The following is a 21,240-nucleotide window of genomic DNA, read 5'->3' as shown; positions in this document are numbered from 1 at the left end:
GGTTAGGTGACTTGAAGGATCTCTTGGTGCTTCCTGTGCTTTCCTATGCACATAAGCCCTGGCCCAATGCCAGAAATCTCCCTGTGTTGAGATCACTGCCCATGTAATCACGTTTATGCAGATCCACTGATGAGGACAGTTAACTAATCCTCCTGCCGTTCTCCTTCAGTACTTATCGCTTCTATCTCTCTTGCGTTGAGAACAAATACAGCCCCACTGCATATGTCAGCAGAGGCATTAAACTGAGGCCTGTATGACATACCTTGATATAAATGTTTTTCCCAGAACCTCAGTGAAACTGATTAATGAGCTGACCGCAGCGACACATCAGGTTGGGAATTCGTGTCCTTCAAACTTAAAGTCACCATAAAGTCAGAACATTGCTCTGATTTTAGTGCCATTCCATCAGCTGTTATAGGTCTGACACATCTGATGATTGCAGGGTGACTGTGATGCTTTTAGAAAATTTAAAAGTAGTAAACGAGCAGCTCTTTTTAATGGTAGCATGTATACATTGGAAGAAGCTGAGTATTTTAACAGGTAAAAATTGTTAGGTGACTTGAAGGATCTCTTGGTGCTTCCTGTGCTTTCCTATGCACATAAGCCCTGGCCCAATGCCAGAAATCTCCCTGTGTTGAGATCACTGCCCATGTAATCACGTTTATGCAGATCCACTGATGAGGACAGTTAACTAATCCTCCTGCCGTTCTCCTTCAGTACTTATCGCTTCTATCTCTCTTGCGTTGAGAACAAATACAGCCCCACTGCATATGTCAGCAGAGGCATTAAACTGAGGCCTGTATGACATACCTTGATATAAATGTTTTTCCCAGAACCTCAGTGAAACTGATTAATGAGCTGACCGCAGCGACACATCAGGTTGGGAATTCGTGTCCTTCAAACTTAAAGTCACCATAAAGTCAGAACATTGCTCTGATTTTAGTGCCATTCCATCAGCTGTTATAGGTCTGACACATCTGATGATTGCAGGGTGACTGTGATGCTTTTAGAAAATTTAAAAGTAGCAAACGAGCAGCTCTTTTTAATGGTAGCATGTATACATTGGAAGAAGTTGAGTATTTTTAACAGGTAAAAATGATATAGTTCATATTTGTTAATTGTAATAATTGTTATTGTAATTTAAGTTACTTTTATATTTATGGGTGGCAAATAATAGAATTTAAAAGACTATAAAATGCTGTAAAGTGTTATACAAATATTATTCAGAAGAAGGAATTACCAAAAAAATACACTTTTACAGTAAAACATTATTAAAACATTAAATATTGTTCAAATGAAAGTGTGAGTAACTAATCATTTATAGGGAAAAGTGCATTCCCAGATTTTCCTGTATGAACCATCAAATTTGTTTGGATTTTATTCATTTAGAAAGTTAGTTTATTCTTATTTTTGTTATTATCAATGTGCACTGAATGTTTTATACTCTATTTTATGTTTCTAGTCCATATTTGTCTTGATTTTAGCGTTACGTTTTGTTGTGGTTATTTTAACTGTAGTAAAAATGTTTACAGTGAACTTGCATACAGTCCCCTGGTGGACAGATTTTCAGCATGTTCAGTATGTTAGCTGGAAATTTGTTATAATGCAGCAATGTCAGAAAGATGATTATTTGAAGGGTTTTCTGACAGGAAAAAAAAAAATCACACAAAATGAATTGGATCTCCGTTGGAAGAGTTACCTCACTGACCTCTCCCCAGGGATTAAAATTAGCTTCTTTCTTTTTTTTACTCTTATCTCCATGGGTACGTCAACCTCTGACTGGATTTTAGGTCTCTTGGTCACAGTCAGACGCTACTCAACCCTACCTGGCGGGGACAATCCCTGCGTCATGCGATGGCAATTACAGGCTCCCTGACAGCTATTCAGAGTCCTTTCCTTATACTTCTACTGCATTACACAATGTCAAACATTGTGCCTTCCTGTTGACCCCGACATTTGTTTAGCCTGGCTCACCAGTTGTTTAACGTGCTCTAGCAACACTCAATACTTGAGTAATCAATAACAACAAAGCACTCTGTTTTACTATACAGATGACATTGTAGCAAGCAAAGTTACGCTGTTTAGATGCTGGTTAGGGAATTTTCAATTTTGCCATTTTATAGGCTTTTCTTGCATAGTTGACAAATCCATTGTTGGTTAACCATTCACTGCATCGTTCAAGCCCTCAGCAAGACTTTTGAATTAACCTTCTCTATAAACTCATACTGAAAAAAGCATTCATTGTAATGTAATGTTATTGTTGCAATCAGAACACCGTGACATTTTTCACTCTTGTTTGAGAACTGTATGGACCTTGCGAAAGGTGTTCGCATTGTCGTCTGTGTGGGAGGACATTTCAGGATAATTGTAATAGGATCGAGTATCTATCTATAGTAAGGATATAGAAAGGTTAGGAGCAGTTACTCAGTCTTTCCCCTCCCCCCACAAGGGAAGAATCAACCTGTAATCTCTTTAGTTTTCCTTAAACATTGTACTATTAAGCATTCTAGTAAAGGACAGCGGGCTGGCACATTGCGTCACAGTGTTTATTCTGTGAAATTAGTGAAATCATCCATCCCTTAGTGCATCATATATTTTCAGGAAGTGTGATACATTTGGATTGGTCTTAAAATGTGAACAATTTGGATTGGTCTTAATATAACTTCATATTTGTCTGTGGTGTAATTAATTCTGGTGTAATATCATGAAGTTGATCAAATGTACTGAATATGTAAAAGTGTGTTATGACATTGCTTTCATAAGGGTACTTATTTACGCCACCCACAATGACAGGACACTGTCAAGGTCAGCCGTTTTATTCTCCACCCAGGGTCATTATTAATCCCTTCTTAATGCAGTTCCAGTGAACGAGTTAGTTTCTCGATCTATTGCTCACTGTCTTTTGTAGTACATCACAGGTTGAGATTAGAATTTATAAGGGAGTAATGGCAGTACAATAATCTAAATGAGTTCCCTAAAATTCAAACTTGAAATAATTTGACTATAAACTTTAACATACAATGTGCACCTTCTCACAAACATCTTATTAAAGCATGAAAGTAAAAAAGTAAGAAAAGTAAGTAGATGGGTGGTGTAACTGGAAGCTGAAAGACCATTTCATATAATTTAAGGATTTTTGAAGAGGCCTAAAATTGATACAGCAATTTTAAGGCATGCTAAGGCTCAATTTATAAACATTTCATGATCAATGTCAATTTTTCAGTTTAAATTTTGGAACTCTGATTAATACATTTCTTGACATTGATAAACGGCAGTAAGATAACGTTATCCTAAAATTTCAGCAGAAATAGGGTCAGACTTAACGCCTACCTGGATAGCATTCACAGATTGACATTGTCATATGTACATTTTAAAAGTTTTGCATTGTTAATGCTTGTTTTTTGTGAGAATGTGATGTTTCTTCTACCTGTAATGCAGCAAACAGGCAAATTGATTTGATGAAATGTAATAGCCAGACAAGTAACTCAGTCTGATCAGGGTTATTTGATTACCTTGCAAGATGATTCAGATAAACTCACGGGACAACCTCCATATTCTAACAAAGTAGCTGATCAATAAGTGCTTGTCAAAGCCGATTGTGAATTGATGTGCAGTAGGAGAATGAGAGAACAGACGATGCAGATCACATTATCCTAATAAGGATGAGGGCACAGTCTCTTTCAGTCTCTCATTTTGTTTGCTCTTAATCCCATTGGCCTTTGCATTGTTATTATATATTCCAAAAAATGTCACTGTTTCTTTGAACTTTTGAATACCTGTAACACTTCAGATGTAAGAGAGTACGAGTTTTACCATTACAGAACGACCTTTAGGTGATCGTAGTGAATTTTGATTTTGAATACAGTGACTTAAACTTAAGTAGCACTGTACATTTTGATATGTGGATTTATGTATATTCTGAATACAGTGGTCACAATTATTTGGGCACTTTGGAGTTTGTATATGGAGTAAATTATGTTACGTCACTAAATGCTCTCCTCTTTTTGTTTTTTTGTTGCAGATTCTGGCCATAATATCAATTCTGTTCATCATCCTTTCAACCATTGCACTGTCACTGAACACCTTGCCGGAGTTACAAGTGACCGATGAATTCGGACAATCCAACGACAACCCAAACCTGGCCCACGTTGAAGCCGTTTGCATCGCCTGGTTCACTATGGAGTACCTTCTCCGATTTTTGTCTTCTCCCAACAAGTGGAAGTTCTTCAAAGGGCCACTGAATGTGATTGATCTGCTGGCTATCCTTCCTTATTACGTCACAATATTCCTCACAGAATCCAACAAGAGTGTCCTCCAGTTCCAGAATGTGCGCAGGGTAGTTCAAATCTTCCGGATCATGAGAATCCTGAGAATCCTGAAACTCGCGAGACACTCGACTGGTCTTCAGTCTCTTGGGTTCACTCTGAGAAGAAGCTATAATGAACTCGGACTTCTGATATTGTTTTTAGCCATGGGCATCATGATCTTCTCCAGTTTGGTGTTCTTTGCTGAGAAAGATGAAGATGCTACGAAATTCACCAGTATTCCCGCTTCATTCTGGTGGGCAACAATTACCATGACAACTGTAGGTTATGGGGATATCTATCCCCAAACCCTTCTGGGCAAAATAGTGGGTGGTCTCTGTTGTATCGCTGGCGTGTTAGTGATTGCTCTGCCCATTCCCATTATTGTGAACAACTTCTCTGAGTTCTACAAAGAGCAGAAGCGACAAGAAAAGGCGATCAAACGAAGAGAAGCACTTGAGAGGGCCAAGAGGAACGGGAGCATTGTGTCGATGAACCTGAAAGATGCTTTCACTCGCAATATGGAACTGTTGGATGTTGTGATTGAAAAGAATGATGAGAAGGGCGCAGACAATCATCTTTCACCCAGTCGCTGGAACAATCCGAAGAACCCAAATTCTGACTCGGGTTCCAAAGGCTATGATGCAAAATATCAAGAAATAGGTCAGTTGGCTTCTCCAGAACGATTATTCAAACCTACTTCAAGCCCTCAGCGTCTGAACGCGAAATCCCTCGAGCAAATGTACAACCAGATGACGGCTGCCTCATCCATGAACAGCAGCGGACAATCGGCTTCCAAAGCGATCACTGTTGGAAGAGAAGAAGACATGGAGATGAAGGTAGTGCAGCGTGAACCACGGCACAAAGAGAGACCCATCACTGAGATGAGAAGACTGTCCAGCGTCGACAGTTTCGCCAGCTGTGCCACAGACATCAGTGAGGTAGAGAGAAGCGCGCTACTGCCAAATTTTGCAGGAGCGCAGACAAGGCATCCACGTGCTCCTCCGCCGCTCGACCTCAGCCAGATCACCTCCCTGGAGAAACAGGCACCTGAGAAAGCAAAGCAGTCCGCGATAATCAAAGAAGGCCTCTATGAGTTTGTCCAGTGCAAGTCAGACAGCAGCACCATGTCGCAGGGTGAGGAGAACCAAAGCTTTGATCTAAGCGATGAAAACATTAGGAGCCCTCCACGAGGAAACCAAGTCAAAGTGAAGGGACTCAAAGTGAACTTCACCGAATCTGCAGACGAGGGGGTTTCCAACTTGCACTTAGTCATGACGGATGACGCAGCCACACTGACACCAAAGCTGCCGGTATCTGATCCATTACTGTTGGCGGGTTCTCCTCGGCACAGTCCCAGATCCCCAGGGAAAGGCTTTGAAGGGGATGGAGCCACAAGCTCTCCAGGGTTCAGTCTGTCATCTTCTGAAAGCCAAAGAGGGAGAAACCACGTCGATAGAGCCGCAGTTACTCCCACCTCCCCTAAAAATGCACAAAACTGTGCTTCTGCCACGGTTGATGCCATTGGAGCAGAAGACAACATTCAAAGTGGACAGAAGGTGGACAACCACCTCCTTTCACCTGATATTCTCAAGTCTTCAGGGGAGGGAGGTCGCTCACCACCGTGTGAAACTAGCATGTGATGCGATGTGTTGCATTAACATGTTCACAGAACGAATGCATCAAAGTATGTGGACAGAAAGAAGCATACTGATGTAGTGAAGGGGATTTTCTTTTGTCTTTCTTCGACACTATCGGACTGCATAGCCGCAGAGATTAACTTTATGATCCTGAGAGAGAAGGTCTGCTCTCAAATTCAAGAGCTTAGTGATATTCATACAGAGGGAGGACATTAAAAAACAAATCATACACTTATTATTCTAGCATTATTTTTTTTTTAACAGTACGACCCTCCACGTGAAGGATTAGTTAGCAGAATCATATATCTTTTGAATCATAGACTGATTCAGACAACTGTGATAAGATACCACAAATCATTGTCATTTACAGCCCACTGAGTAGTTGTTGTGCGTTCACAACACTGTAACATTTGTGTTGGGTTTGTTTAATAGTTCTGACCAAAGTGCTTTCAGTGTAAATTGGCAGTCAGCATTTGACTTGAAATAGTATTTTTGACCAAAATATGCCTTCATTTGACATTATTCCTCAGTGGTCATATGTGAAGCAACACAAAGTTTTCGGTTCTTTCTGCAAATGTGGATCAAATCAAATTCCATTTTTTTCTTTAACCATCCCTTTGAGAAATAGAAAAGGAAAAACGTACCAAAATAAAACAAGTCTGTACTAAATATTCTGATATCTATATGAGCATGTCTGTTTCAGTGAAACAGGTTCAAGTGTTTCCATTTGCATTACTTTATAGTTGAGCCATAGTCTACATAAAAATACATAGTTTAGCATGGTTACTGCTGTGGGCAACTCTCCACATCAGTGAATATGTAAAACAGTATGGAAAGATCATTGTTTATAAGTTGCCTTCAAATCAGAATCAGCTGAGGGAAAACTTTGACGGCCATAGTAAATCAACTATGCCCTCTGCTGGATGAAGGAAACGGCACTTTATTTCTGCAAAATGTCAGCTTGACTGGATGGGAATATTGTACATTAAAGAATGTTGTTTTAACGTTCCTCTCTTGATGTGCAATACAGTTGACCGGGTAAGAAAGAGGTTATTGGATGTCAACAGCTCAATGCAGAACCTTGAGTGTATGAATTGTATATTAACTGTACATTCAAGACATTATCAGCTACATCCATTTAGTGTGTAGAAACACAGGTACACAAGTTGTGACGTCAACCGTACTTAAGAGATTTTTAAAACAAGGCAGGAACACAAATCCTGCTTTAAGTATTCAAATCGGTGCCTTTTCATAAACAGTCATTTATGAGAAGGCGTTAAGATCTTTGGTTTGGTTCAGACAAGTCTGTACAGAAAGTCTTACTTTTTAATAAAGTAAAATATGCAAATAGAATTAAGTTCTCAGGGTTTTTTTTATTTTTTTTTTATTTAAGTAATCTTGAAAACCCCAATGTTTCTGTATGCGAAAATCATTGTTTGCTGTTCAAAATGGAAAGGTGATGGAACAGAACACTGAACATAACTAAAGCGCTGCACGATCATCTACTTGCACAAGCATTGAGCAGATTTATTTAATACAACTTGACTATTGTATGTACATTCCAAAACAAGAGTTTCATTTCTGCATATCAAATGTTTTTCATTAAGTTCAGATCCTAGTTGATATCAATGTGACATTGTTTATAGTTGTACATATTTTCTTTGAAATAGTAACTGCATTGTTCCAGATACCTAGAACAACCATTAAATAAATGTTTGTACAGGACATTACGAGTGTGTTCTTTAAAGTGAAAACACCAGTAGACCCTTCAACCTCATCCTTAAGTGGTTTAAAAGTGAGACTAGATGTGATTAGGGGACACCGATGCAGCATCTTTTCAGTGTAGTTGAGACTTCAGACACATGTACATCATATTAGCAGTCATATTAGTGTCACACACACAAAGTGATGCCAAGAAAAAAAAATCTCAAAACCAGTGTTTGTGTAAATGATTTTATTTTCTCACAGACCAATAGCAGAAATGTTCCAGAAACCTGTAGAGACAAATAAAAAAAAAGTTTTAGATTAAAAGTTTGACTTGAGAAGGGCAGTTAGTCATAAGCAAAGTTCCCCCCCCCGACATTTACTTTAAATTGGTCTAATTCCCAACAAGCCTTTAGATTATATATTCAAACCTCTGTAAAGCGGCACAATATCAGAACTACCCTACCATGTAGTTAAAGGTGGGGTAGGCGATTTTTCAAAAACACTTTAGAAAACCAATTCGGGCCGAATAAAACAAAACAAACTTGTAGCCAATCAGCAGTAAGGGGCGTGTCTACTCAGGATGTGGAGGAGAGCGCATGCAGTGCACGGGACGGACATTAGCCGAGCGACAGAAAGATAGAGATGGCGGATAAAAAACAAAAGAGGAAAACGTCTGCGGAACAAAAGAAGGCTTAAGGCAAGAAGTAGGACCCGTGTAAATATCGGATTAGCTTTCCAGCGCTGGAGAGAACTCAAGGAGCGGAGGCCTGCGATCGGACACCGAGGTTGCTTTGTTTCTTCTCGATCGGTGAGTAACACCATGTCTGTGCCGCAACAGCTAAAGTCTGTCTAGTACACTGGAGGCGACAAAGCGACCGTTGAAAATCATTTGAAATTTGTGGCAATACGTCATGAATGGAACGCAGCAGCAGTTTTGCTTTGTTTCACAGAACTAATCGTTGCCTAGGTTATCAAAATAGGGGCGAGACACTTTTGGGGTAGGGGCGTGTTTGTTTTGGTGATTTCAAATATCAACACTGGCTACCAGAAATCACTTACTCCACCTTTAACCAGTAAAATTATGAATAACATGAATATCATACAAGTTAATGCCTAAAGTCCGTTTTATAGATTAATAAATACAATAAACAGCTCACATACAGCACATAGTACACAGTATGCAAATTAACAATGTACAGCACTAGTACAATAATGTTACTTGATTAATTATAGCACATGTAATACTGATTTAACAAACATCACTCTGGTAATGTAATATCACTTTTCTCTTCAATCTAATAACCTGAATCACACACATTTACGATGTGGTCTGCAAGAACAAGTTGAATGCAAATAAATATCAAAATTATGAGGTCAGGTGCTCACCTTATGGTCTTAGTTCATCCTCCTGACGAGTCTGTTGATCTGGTCCTCCCTGTTTCCTGCATCTCCTCCCTCAACAAAGTGGGTGGTCTTCTTGTTCATGCCACCACGAGGGGAGGACAGTTTGAATGGCCAGAGGAAGTTGTTTGCATACTTGAAGTTTTTTCCAACAGTGTAGATCTCATGGATGAGATCCTCAACGCAGATGATTCCGCAACGACCTGGAGAGATGCAAATCATGTGACTGATTCCTAATAAATGCTACCACTGTAATGCCTAGTGTTCAGTCAGAGTGTGCACTGGCTTGTCCTTACCCAGGGTTTCTACAGACATGAACAAGTTAAATTTAAGACTTTAAGACCTTTTTAATACCACCTTATATGAAATTTAAGACCTAAACCTGTAATGGAAATACACATTTTATTACATATGTAATTTTTTATTAGTTTAAATAAAAAAGAAAACAAAATATCATTGCTGTAAATGATACAAATGATACAAATGCTGTAAATTACTACGATATACAGTGAACTTTTCACATCAGCAGACAATATTCCATACAAAATATCCATGCCTCACTGAGATTTTTGGTGGAGTAAACAATTTATTCTGAAGCAATATTTTCATCAGTGTTCTATAAACTTACATACTTAAATCTGAATATTTTTATTTACCTTTACAAAGGCCTATTTTTAACCTTTTTTAGATGTATGCATCATCTTTCATGTCATATTACAATTTATCAATAAATTCAATATACACTATAGGGCTGCTACCAGTCAGATTAAATAATTTACACTGCAAATAACAATAATTACAACTGCAATAAATAATGTTATGAGATTAATGTTTTAAATGCATTTATGAGTATACAAATAAGAAATGTTGAGGGGGAAAATGCATACTTTTCAACAAACTTCACAACTAAACTACCAGTAAGTGACGGTAAGTCACTTAATGAGCGAGTCATTGAGTCATTCCTTCAACTGATTGAGTGAGTTATCATGCTGGACTTTCGTGGACAGCTGACTTCTAAAGTTTTTGATATTCTTCATATTCTGTGTGGTGGTCAGATAAAATTAATCTTTTTCAATAAGTTTAAACTGATTTTTACCTTTTATGGGCATTTTTACCTTTATAATGCCATTTTTTCTAAAAGTGTGCTAAATTCTTACATTTAATTAGTGAATTAGAATAATAAGACATTTGGGCTGTTACCAAGCAAATGAAATCAGTATCAATTTAAATGTGAAATTAAAACCGCCAGTAGGTGGCAGTAAGTCACTGTTAATAAGCGAGTCACTGCGATTGAACTTGAACTGAATCATTTAAACGGTTGATTCATTCGGGAACGAAACATTGTCATGTTGCTCAAAGACGCAAAACAGCGCTGTGACTTTGTTTGGAATTATTTTTGTTGGCGAAATAGGGCTACTGCGATTCTCTGATGATGGGAAGAAAAAATCTTCGGTCTGTCCAATGATTGTAAACAGTCATTAGGTCCGTCAGACTGAAGATATTTTAGCGGTAATGTGACCAAAAATATTTAACCCATCGAATCCGAATTTAAGACATTTTAAGACTTTAAGGCCTTATATTAGGAAAACGTTAAGACATTTTAAGACTTTTTAAGGACCCGCGGACACCCTGCTTACCAAGGGACTTCTCGATAAGGGAGTTGTCTGTCAGTGGAATGCGCTGCTTCCTGATCTTGCCATATCCACGTTTGTAGATGAGCTCACGCACAGATTTAAGGTTGGGGTAACTGAAAACAAAAGCAATATTGTGCTTTAGCAAGCATATGAAGTACATTTTAATGAATGTTTAAGTGACAACGTGCCATGCCACACATTACATTTCACATTAGACAAGCCACAACTTAAAGAACAGTTTGCTTTCTCCCAAATGATTCTTCCATTGAACACAAAAGGGGAAATACTAAGGTAACAGACAATCTTTTCCATAAAATGTAAGTAAATGGGGAATGACAAATGGCTAAGCACCAAATACTGACTTTCATACGCACTATATTAGTCTTCTGAAGCCACACAATAGATCTGTGCAACAAAAAATGCATTCAACATATGACACCTTTGATGGGACACTTTAGATCTGGGGCCTGTACCATGAAGCTGGATTAGCTGGCTAGCCAGGTAAGTTTCAGTTTAGTTTGCACCAATCCTGGGTTTTAGGTACCATGAAAGTGGCATGGCTTTTAGTGGTGTTCATCACCATAGTAACTTACGTTCCACAGCTAACCAGCTCCGGGGCAGGTTATGTTCTGGTTTAGAGATCTCAACCCAAAATTTGATCAATCAGCTTCAAGCAAAGTGACATGTCTGACACAAAGCCACTCCCCCAGTTTCTCTTCCTTCAAATTAAAGGATGCTACATAGTAAAACCTTTTTAAAGATACAATTGTCTGATTTGTAAAGATGATGTAATTATGATTTAATTATACCCTTAATCCATTACACAAGCTAGCTTAGTTTAATAGTAATTATCAAGCTTTTATTTTAAATTAATATAAACAGATAATATGCAATATAAACAAGTTTTAGAATCAATAGCTTTAAACATGACTACGCAATTGTCTGATTTGTAAAGATGATGTAATTATGATTTAATTATACCCTTAATCCATTACACAAGCTAGCTTAGTTTAATAGTAATTATCAAGCTTTTATTTTAAATTAATATAAACAAATATGCAATATAAATAAGTTTTAGAATCAATAGCTTTAAACATGACTACGTATGAGCTTAGATATAAGTGTTTTTATACCTATAAATATTATCAACTCCATAAACTAACTTTAAAACTTTTACTTGCACTTATATGGCAAGATGTTTTCTTTAAGTTTCCCTCTTTCATGGAAAGATAGTTTCATCTCATGTAAATGTGTTTAAATTCTTCATATTGTTCAATCTTTTAATCTTTGGTAGTGAATCGCACTGACTCTCTCGCGAGAAGTGAATCACAGTTTCGAGGCATGTGATTGGCTGTTCATTACTGATGTCACTCTTCAAGCCTGAGTTGACCGAGAAAGTTGATGATCAGCTTCATGGTACCAACAAAGCCGGATTGGACTGGTTTGGTTTTGTCAACTCAAAACTAATCCTGTAACCCTGAGTTTGTTCAGCCACCATCATGGTACAGGCCCCTGATTTCAAGCGAATCTGTCACACAGGATTAGTTTTTTTGTTATGTGTATGTAAATGAATTTTTACTTCAGATGTTATCTGCAATAACAGCCATTTCAGGATAGTTTGTGATTTGGTTTTAGTGACTTAGATTTAGGGTGACAGATTTAGGAGTTAGTTTTAGCGCTAAAACGCTAGAAGTGAATCACAGTTTCAAGGCATCTGATTGGCTGTTCATTACTGATGTCACTCTTCAAGCCTGAGTTGACCGAGAAAGTTGATGATCAGCTTCATGGTACCAACAAAGCCGGATTGGAGTGGTTTGGTTTTGTCAACTCAAAACTAATCCTGTAACCCTGAGTTTGTTCAGCCACCATCATGGTACAGCCCCCAGATGTCAAAGCCAACTGTTCATGTAACCGATGTAATGGAAAAAAAAAAAAAATCAAAGCATTCAAATTTTTAGAACCTAAAAACCAGAGTTCCCATTCACTTCTATTACACAAAAGAGCAGCCAGTACATTCTTCAACTCTTCTCCTTTTCCATTAAATGGAAAAAAAGTTGATTATATATTGGTTTGGAGTAACATGAAGAACAGTACATGAGAAACTTTCATTTTTGAGCAAAGTATACTCCACCACTTAAATGGGGTTAGGCAAGACTTTTGTCTAATAATGAGAACTTTCTCATAAAGGTCTCATAATAACCAAGAATGCATTTATTTGATCCAAGATGCATTACAAACTATACAAATTTCACAATATTACTATATAAAAAAAACTGTTATTTTATCATTTCTATTAGGGCTGCACGATAAATTGCATGCGACTGCTCAATGTGAAAGCCCGCAGGTGATGGAGATTTACCGCTGATTCCTGATTCCTTATCCAGAATCAGGACTCTGATTACAGAACCGGCTTTACTCATAAGATGCGCGTTAAATATCGCATGCGATTTATCGTGCAGCCCTACTATTTATATATTGTTGTGCTACTTAACATGTGAAAACTGATTTCCCCACCCCCCCCCAAAAGAACAGCATTTATTGAAAATAGTAATCTTTTGTTTGTAAGTTTTGTAAGTTTAATGCATCTTTGCTGAATAACCATTCATTTCTTTAAAAATAAATAAATAAATAAATAAATAATTACCAACCCAAAACAGCTTTACATACCCCCAGGCAATATAGGGTTCTGCAATTCGGAGCATGTTGATGGAGGCCTTGTTCAGTTTAACAAAGACACCGTTGAAGATCTGGCGGAGACGGAGCAGCTGAAGCACCTTGCGGACTTTGGGGCTGACACCATTGATACTGAGAACACACAAGGTATTTAATCAACAACTTTCAAAACAGTTTCATTACCATTAATACTTGGTGGTGGTTTCAGAGGACTTGGCTTATTTTCAAGAGGAATCACCATGGTCGATAAGACGGGGAAAAAAGAGCAACATCATTAACCACAATTGGTGACATCTGCCTACAGCATGACAGATAAATAAAAACAGCATTTGAAAGTGGAAAATTTACCCTCTGATCCTGACAACAAAAGCAAGTTTGGGCTCAGCTGGGACATAGTAGTTGCCGGCCTTGCGAGCCATTCTGCTCATGCGGATTTCACGCCTGTACATCTGTCTATATTCCTTGTGGTAAGCTTCAGCTCTCTTGAAGATGAGTTTCCTGGTGACTTTGCGGGCCTATGGGCATGAGAAGAAACACATGCTCAATTTTGGCTCTACGTTTTTCAACATTATCTTGACCTCTTTAGAAACAAAGCAAACAGGTGAAGTCTGAACCACCAACCTTCTTGTCAGCTACCGCCTTCTTCAGACGCACAGCCTTAATGACAGCGAAACGCTGTCGCCTCTTCAAGAGGCTTTCGGGGACTGAGGGAACCTTCTTCTTTCTGATGAGAAATCAAAAATTTGCACATTTGTCATTTTCTTGGTAACGTTATCCACGTTAGGCCTGCAGACCAGGCTATGACAACTGTCACATTAAAAGAAGCAGACTATGTATAAACTACACAACCAAGATATATATTACGAAGAGTACATAACAGCATAACCTTAAGACTACTACTTTTATTAATAAGAACAGTACTAGCGTGTAGCATAGCATCATGTCTTTGCCTTAAGTTAGCAGTCTATGACAATAAGTAAATGTTGGCTCGAATAAGACTATTTCACAACCAAATACCATATTTTGGTATTTACGTACATAAATACTAATTCGGACACGTTTTAATGTTGTTACATGAACCGCTTTTTCACACGTTGCTAAACCGATTCAGCACAGGCAGACTACACGACGTTCACAACAAATTTGTCGATTCATCATTCCCCGCTGCTCCCAATTTTCCCACCATAATGCTTAAATATACACACATTGCTCACTTAGACTACAAACAATATCGTATGAGCAATATTTCGACCGATGGGACAAGATTTAAATAGCACGGTCTCCAACTTACGTTTCATCCGCCATTATTCCTACAGTAAAAGAGGCTTCTACGCATGCGCGGTGGCGTCTTATAAAGGAGGTCCTTCAGACTTCCGGTTAACTATTAGGTCTCTAGGTATATTGCCTGCATTTTAAGAATAATAAGACTATTTATTTTTAAGTGACTTTCTGTATCCACCTTGGTTTTTTTCTATGCCAACAGTTGATTTGCAGATATTTAATTTAATAAACGAAAACAAGAAATATGTTCCCAAAGAGACAATAGTGCAGCAGCATTTAGATAGTCATTACTTTCAATTTTTACAAATTTATACAGATGGTTCTAAAGACCCAGAAACTGGGCGTACAAGTGCTGCCATGTATATTCCTCACTTTAAATATAAATCTGCAAAAAGAACTTCTAATAATATATCAGTATATGCAGCAGAGATGATCGCTATTCAGATAGCTTTACAGTGGGTGGAAGAAATCCAACCAACAACAGTGGTAATTTGTTCAGATTCATATTCTGCACTCACAAGTATATTGAGTGGAAAATCAGAATCTAGACAAGATATTTTATTAGAAGTACTGCAAAGTTTGTACCGAATACGGCAACTGAGAATTCTAGCAGAATTTGTATGGGTGCCTGCTCATGTTGGAGTGGAAGGAAATGAGGAGGTAGACAAGATAGTGAAACAGGCTCTTAAGCACACAAATATTGACATACATATACCCTTGAGTAAATCTGAAATTAAAGGTTTAATTAAAGTAGCTGTCAGAAAGATATGGCAAGAGAGATGGGATAAAGGTAACAAAGGGCGACATTTGTATAATATAAATAAACAAGTAGGACAAGTAAGAACTGCTTATGGTAATAGAAGGGATGATACAGTTATATCTCGATTGAGAATTGGACACTCTACTCTTAATAAATCACTCCAGATGATAGGAAGACATGAATCTGGTCAATGTAATCATTGTGGACTTCCAGAAACTGTAGAGCATGTGCTGATTAACTGTAGGGCATATGAAAGGGAAAGAATACAGTTAAAAGAGGAATTAAAATCTGACGGCATTAATTCTATGACATTACAGAATGTGTTAAACAGTTCTCATAAAGGTTATAAAGCTCTTATACATTTTTTGAAAATAACAAATTTATATAATAAAATATAGGTAGAAGGTTTTTTTTTTGTTTGTTTTTTTTGTTTTTTTTTGTTTTGAGAATTAGCATTTCCCTTGATATCAGCGCCTCACACTCCATCCCAGTAGGTGGCGGAATATGCACCAAAAGCTGGTTTGCCAACCGCCATTAAACATCATAAGAAGAAGAAGAAGTGACTTTCTGGTTGCGCTGATATTGTATTCTCAAAATTCATTGTGTTGAGATGTAGATAGTCTGGAAACAGTGCATTAGATATGACGCACACGCGGTGACTGCTTTGCATACCAGGCGGACACAAACACGCGTGGAAAGTTATGAAGTCAAGTGAGTTCGATCATATTTAAAGAGCTACAGAGCCACAGAAATACACTGTTATGGGCATCCTGGAGTGAAAGCCGAGGGATCCAGGGTTTATTTAAGCCTCGACAGGGTGTTTCTTTTGAGCACATTTGCGGTTTGATTTCTTTCTTTGCTGTTGGGACTGAACGTCGGTCTAATTTGTTTAATTTGGCGAGTGGAAACACAGAGTCGCGTATATCATGAATATCGTAACTGAATTATTCGTAGTCACTTTTAAAATAATATGGTCGTTTTTACTGGCCGGTGCTAGCTGGTTCATTCCTCCGCGGGAAAAGTGTGTGGAGGGCCAAGTGTGTGTAATTACCGGAGCTGGAAGCGGTCTCGGGCGACTCTTTGCGCTGGAGTTTGCCCAGAGACGAGCGACCCTTGTGCTGTGGGACATCAACCGACAGAATAACGAAGAGACCGCAGAGATGGTGCGTGAAATCTACCGAGAAACTGGTGAGTTTAATAGTAAACGACCCTTTCCCCCTATTGTTAGTCTTTCACGAGATTTTTTTGTAATACTGTACAATAAAGTCCCAAATAGTTTATGCTTATTGTTATGTTGTAAAACATTTGTTACAGTACTTGTCTTTGTTAACGTTAGTTAATAAAATGCAACTGGCCATTGCTAGTTAATGTTAGCTCGTGTCCATTAAATAATAACGATAAAACTTTTGATTTTAATAATGTATTTGTAAATGGTTACATTAATTTTAAGAAAGATTGAGTGCTTTAGAAGTATTTGTCATTGTTGGTTCCTGTCAGCTAATACAGTTAATTAATGTTAACAAATAAAACCTTATTGTAAAGTGTTAAGAATATAGCCTACATTTTTTCTTAACCCGTTTAATCCCAGATTTTCCCAGGAAAGTAAACACGTGTATTTTATAACTAGATAACCCAAGTTGAAAGTTTTTAAAGACTTTATGAAAGTATGTGTTTTATTAATGATAACTGGTGGGAATTTTTCTCAGTTGGTCAGTTAAGACTGAATAGAAGGTTAACAATTTTGTACCTTTTATTTTTAGTTGGCAATTCTGAGTTAAGTACATCAACAACCCTTTTCAGACCCTTCAAAATCCAAATGTAATTGCTGCTGGGATTAAATGGGATAAGAGAGATTTTAAATGGGTAAAATTGTGCAATACTCTATTTTTACGTAATCTATCTTTTTCTTTTTACAGGGTCTTTGGATAGTGTTCAAGAGTTGTCTCTGTTTCAGCCAAAAGTGTACACGTATGTTTGCGACGTCAGTAAACGCGAGAGTGTGTATTCAACTGCAGAGAAGGTGCGCAATGAGGTGGGCAACATCGACCTGTTGATCAATAATGCTGGAGTTGTCTCAGGTCGTCATCTTCTCGAGTGCCCGGATGAGCTTATCGAGAGAACTATGATGGTCAACTGCCATGCTCACTTCTGGGTCAGTATATGGCTTTGATCAGCACCATTAATGTCAAGTTTTGCAGTCTTCTCTTTTCACGCTTGATATCTTATGTTCATCTTCTGATTCTGTATATGTTTATATTCACAGACTGCAAAGGCTTTCCTTCCCAAGATGCTTGAGCTGAATCACGGACACATTGTAACTGTAGCTAGCTCATTGGGCTTGTTCACCACTGCTGGTGTAGAGGTAAGAAGTTCTCACTTTTTCCATCTTCTATCTCGTATAATGTACAACAGTTTGTTACAAAAACACTTTTGCAGTTCAGGAAACATCACTTTTCTCCTCTTTATTGTAGGACTACTGTGCGAGCAAGTTCGGAGCCATAGGCTTCCATGAGTCCTTGAGCCATGAACTGAAAGCAGCTGATAAGGATGGAATAAAGATGACGCTTGTCTGTCCTTTTTTAGTTGACACTGGCATGTTCAAAGGCTGCAAAATTAGGTTTGTGGTTTTTACAGCATGTCCTTAATTCTGAAGACGAGATGTTCTAATTTTGATTAATTGTTCTCTTTCAATCTTTCATCTCTTTTAAACAGGAAAGAAATGGCTCCATTGTTTCCACCGCTAAAGCCAGAGTACTGTGTCAAACAGGCCATGAGAGCCATACTAACAGACCAACCAATGATCTGCACGCCACGAGTCATGTACATGGTCACCTTCATGAAAACGTGAGTAAATATGTCAAATACTTAAATATTCTTGTTTTATTTAAGCTGTCTATTTATAATTGTCTTCATTCTCTCATATTTTGCAGTGTTTTGCCATTTGATGCCATTGTTTCCATGTACAGATTTATCGGTGCTGATAAATGCATGTACCCATTTCTGGCTCAACGGAAGGAGTCCACAAACAACAATGAATCAAAGACTGGAATCTAACTGGTTCTGACTGAGCAATGCTGCAAAATTCTGTGTTAGTTCCTCTGGAATGCTGAAACTGTACATTGTTTTTTTTTTTTTTTAAGATGAATTTTTGCTGTCAACTTTGAGGTTGCAATAATTACAAATGTAGAACACTATGTAGCGATTAGCTTTAATAATGAAATGTTGTGTGTTACTGTAAGGTTGCTTAAGGCCTGTCACCTATTTATATGTATTCACATTTTATTTGTCAAGTATTGTTGCTTTCTTCTCAACATTCCAAGACTTTGTCACTTTAGAGGTTTTATCCTCCTAATAACACTATGAAATGCACGATGTAATGAAAGTATTTCTTCTTGTTGCCTTTGTGGTCTTGATGTGTTGATTATTTGGACAACAACAATGATTAAAGCAAAATATTAACAGAAATTGCCCCAAGTGCTTATTGTTAATTGTCTTCAAATTAACCATGTACAGTTTCCTTTTCCCCTTAATGCTAAGTGGAAAAAAGGTGATTTGGTTTCTGTATAAATGTTCATGGCATGACAGTCATGGCAGATTTTCAAACAAGGAGGTTAAATCCATGCTTAAAATCCATCATCTGCATTTTCTCCACTTTGAATGGTACATCTCATTTATGCGTTCCACTGCAAGAAACATTCCAAAGCACTAAACAGCTATAATCTCAGTGATGATGTACCTTGTTAATAAATTATCTTTGACATTTGAAAGCACACAGCCAGCCTATTAAAATAAGAATTGTACTTTTACTTTCAAATATTTACATTTAATAGTCAGGTGAGGATATAAAACACATCTGAAAATATTATCATGTAACTGAACATGCATGAAAAGCTTTTTCAGAATGATGGGGCTTCTTAGGGAAAGGACGAGACTTGTTTTAAATGTGCATATGCTGAAAAAAAAATGTTAATGCAGAGAAAACTTGATATAAGAACGAATTAAATGAACTTAAATGCTGATTTAAATGTCGGAAAATCCATTAGACCTACCATTAAACATGTTTGAGTTAAAAAGAGCAATAATTAGTGCTCGACAGACAACTCCAGGGAAAGATGGGGTATGTTATAAAATGTTGGCACACATGACAGATAACTCGTTAGAAATAATATTAAATCTGTTTAACCAAATTTGGGATACTGGACAACTTCCTTCAGTATGGAAACAAGCAATAATAGTACCCGTTCTTAAACCAGGGAAAGACCCATCAGATCCTTCTAGTTACAGACCAATTGCCTTGACTTCACATTTATGCAAAATCATGGAACGAATGATCACAGAAAGAATAACATTCTTCCTGGAAAATAAAACTCTTTTATCTCCATATCAGAGTGGATTTCGTAGGGGTCGGAATACAATGGATTCTGTATTGTGCCTAAAGTCAGACATAAGGAAAGCACAGACCTCATCTATGTACACTTCCTTCAACAGATTATTAAGAAAGCTGCCAGTGTTACTCATGGCACGGCCTAACAAAAACCTGACAGTTTATTCACTGACAGGTCAGTGAATAAAAGCCAACAAGTGACGCCTGTCTGTGGATTAGATCAGTGGTTCCCAACCCTGGTCCTGGAGGCACCCCAACACTGCACATTTTGCATGTCTCCTTTCTCTGACACACCAATTTCAGGTCTTGAAGTCTCTACTAATGAACTGATGACCTGAATCAGGTGTGTTTGATTAAGGAGACATGCGAAACGTGCAATGTTGGGGTGCCTCCAGGACTAGGGTTGGGAACCACTGGATTAGATAACTCCACTTTCAGCCTAAATACCAATAAACAATAAAGGGCCCCTTGTACAAACTCAAAAAGTATGCAGTTTATTCCTCATTAGAGATGACAGCATAAAAGAACGATTGGTTGTGTAGCAGCCATTGTAAGGTGTTTGTGATGTGCTTTCACTGGAATCTGTAGTAAAAATTATTAATTATGCACTGACAATTATTTTGCTTCACCAAGAATTGCTTTGAGAGAGATTGTAGTTTACATTTGACAAGTTTTATGTAACAGGGAATTCTTTTCCACTTCCAAAAACGGTATACTACCGTAAAATTAATGTCCAATACAGTTTTTCACCGTATATAGTAGGGGAATTTACCTTTAACCATTTAACAGGTTTTTACTGTAGCATTTTTTACAGTCTTTTACTGTTAAATTCACTGTCATTTTTTACAGTGTAGCATTAAGACTTACATTACCGTTCAAGAGATTTTATTATTATTATTATTATTTTTTTTTAGAAATTAATACTTTCATTCAGCAGTTATCCATTAAATTGGTCAATAGTGACTTACATGGTTACTTTCTATTCACGGTTTTCAGAGAAATATCAAGCACCAGTTTTTAAACATTGATAATAATAATAAGAAGAAATGTTGCCTGAGCACCAAATCAGCATATTAGAATGATTTCTGAAGGATCATGTGACATTGAACACTGTAAGTAATGGCTGCTGAAAATTCAGCTTTGCCATCACAGGGATACATTTATATATTTAAATGTATTAAAAAAGAAAACAGATATTTAATAATGTTTCGCAATATTACAGTCTTACTGTATTTTTTACCAAATTAATGTAGCCTTGCATTAAAAAAATAAAAAATAAAAAAATCCAACCCTGAACTTTTGAACAGTAGTTTAGTAGTTTGCTGCTTTGCCTGCAACAAACATGAATGTGAATGTAACGAATCTGTTTACATTACTGTGCTTCCCTCTAGTGGACAGATCAGCATTCAATCACAAAATAGCGTCAATGCTGGTGTTTGTAATTGTCATAATTGCC

The 21,240-nt window shown here is 37.5% G+C and overlaps 2 protein-coding genes and 1 pseudogene across 2 annotated transcripts; 2 read left to right on the top strand and 1 right to left on the bottom strand.

The window, feature by feature from the left end:
• Positions 1-2,945: 2,945 nt before the first annotated feature.
• Positions 2,946-7,652, top strand: LOC107732546 (potassium voltage-gated channel subfamily B member 2 pseudogene; annotated as a pseudogene).
• Positions 7,653-7,881: 229 nt separating this feature from the next.
• Positions 7,882-14,664, bottom strand: LOC107732568 (60S ribosomal protein L7-like). The gene is made up of 7 exons (XM_016543927.1): positions 14,651-14,664; positions 13,981-14,083; positions 13,708-13,874; positions 13,354-13,491; positions 10,690-10,799; positions 9,038-9,255; positions 7,882-7,938 (listed from the first exon to the last, which is right to left on the bottom strand). Exons 1-6 carry the CDS (start codon positions 14,662-14,664, stop codon positions 9,047-9,049), a joined length of 741 nt encoding a protein of 246 aa, XP_016399413.1. The 3' UTR covers positions 7,882-7,938; positions 9,038-9,046.
• A 1,295-nt stretch (positions 14,665-15,959) lies between these two features.
• LOC107732566 (retinol dehydrogenase 10-B-like) lies at positions 15,960-18,885 on the top strand. The gene is made up of 6 exons (XM_016543924.1): positions 15,960-16,588; positions 17,317-17,552; positions 17,664-17,762; positions 17,872-18,017; positions 18,113-18,244; positions 18,331-18,885. The coding sequence occupies exons 1-6, from the start codon at positions 16,327-16,329 to the stop codon at positions 18,452-18,454; spliced, it is 999 nt and encodes a 332-aa protein (XP_016399410.1). The 5' UTR covers positions 15,960-16,326; the 3' UTR covers positions 18,455-18,885.
• Positions 18,886-21,240: the final 2,355 nt, after the last annotated feature.

This window comes from Sinocyclocheilus rhinocerous, unplaced genomic scaffold, assembly GCF_001515625.1.
Source record: "Sinocyclocheilus rhinocerous isolate Xijiao unplaced genomic scaffold, SAMN03320098_v1.1 scaffold1420, whole genome shotgun sequence".
Lineage (NCBI taxonomy): Eukaryota > Metazoa > Chordata > Actinopteri > Cypriniformes > Cyprinidae > Sinocyclocheilus > Sinocyclocheilus rhinocerous.
The sequence above is the reverse complement of the archived record's forward strand: the minus strand, read 5'-3'. Positions and strand labels throughout refer to the sequence as shown.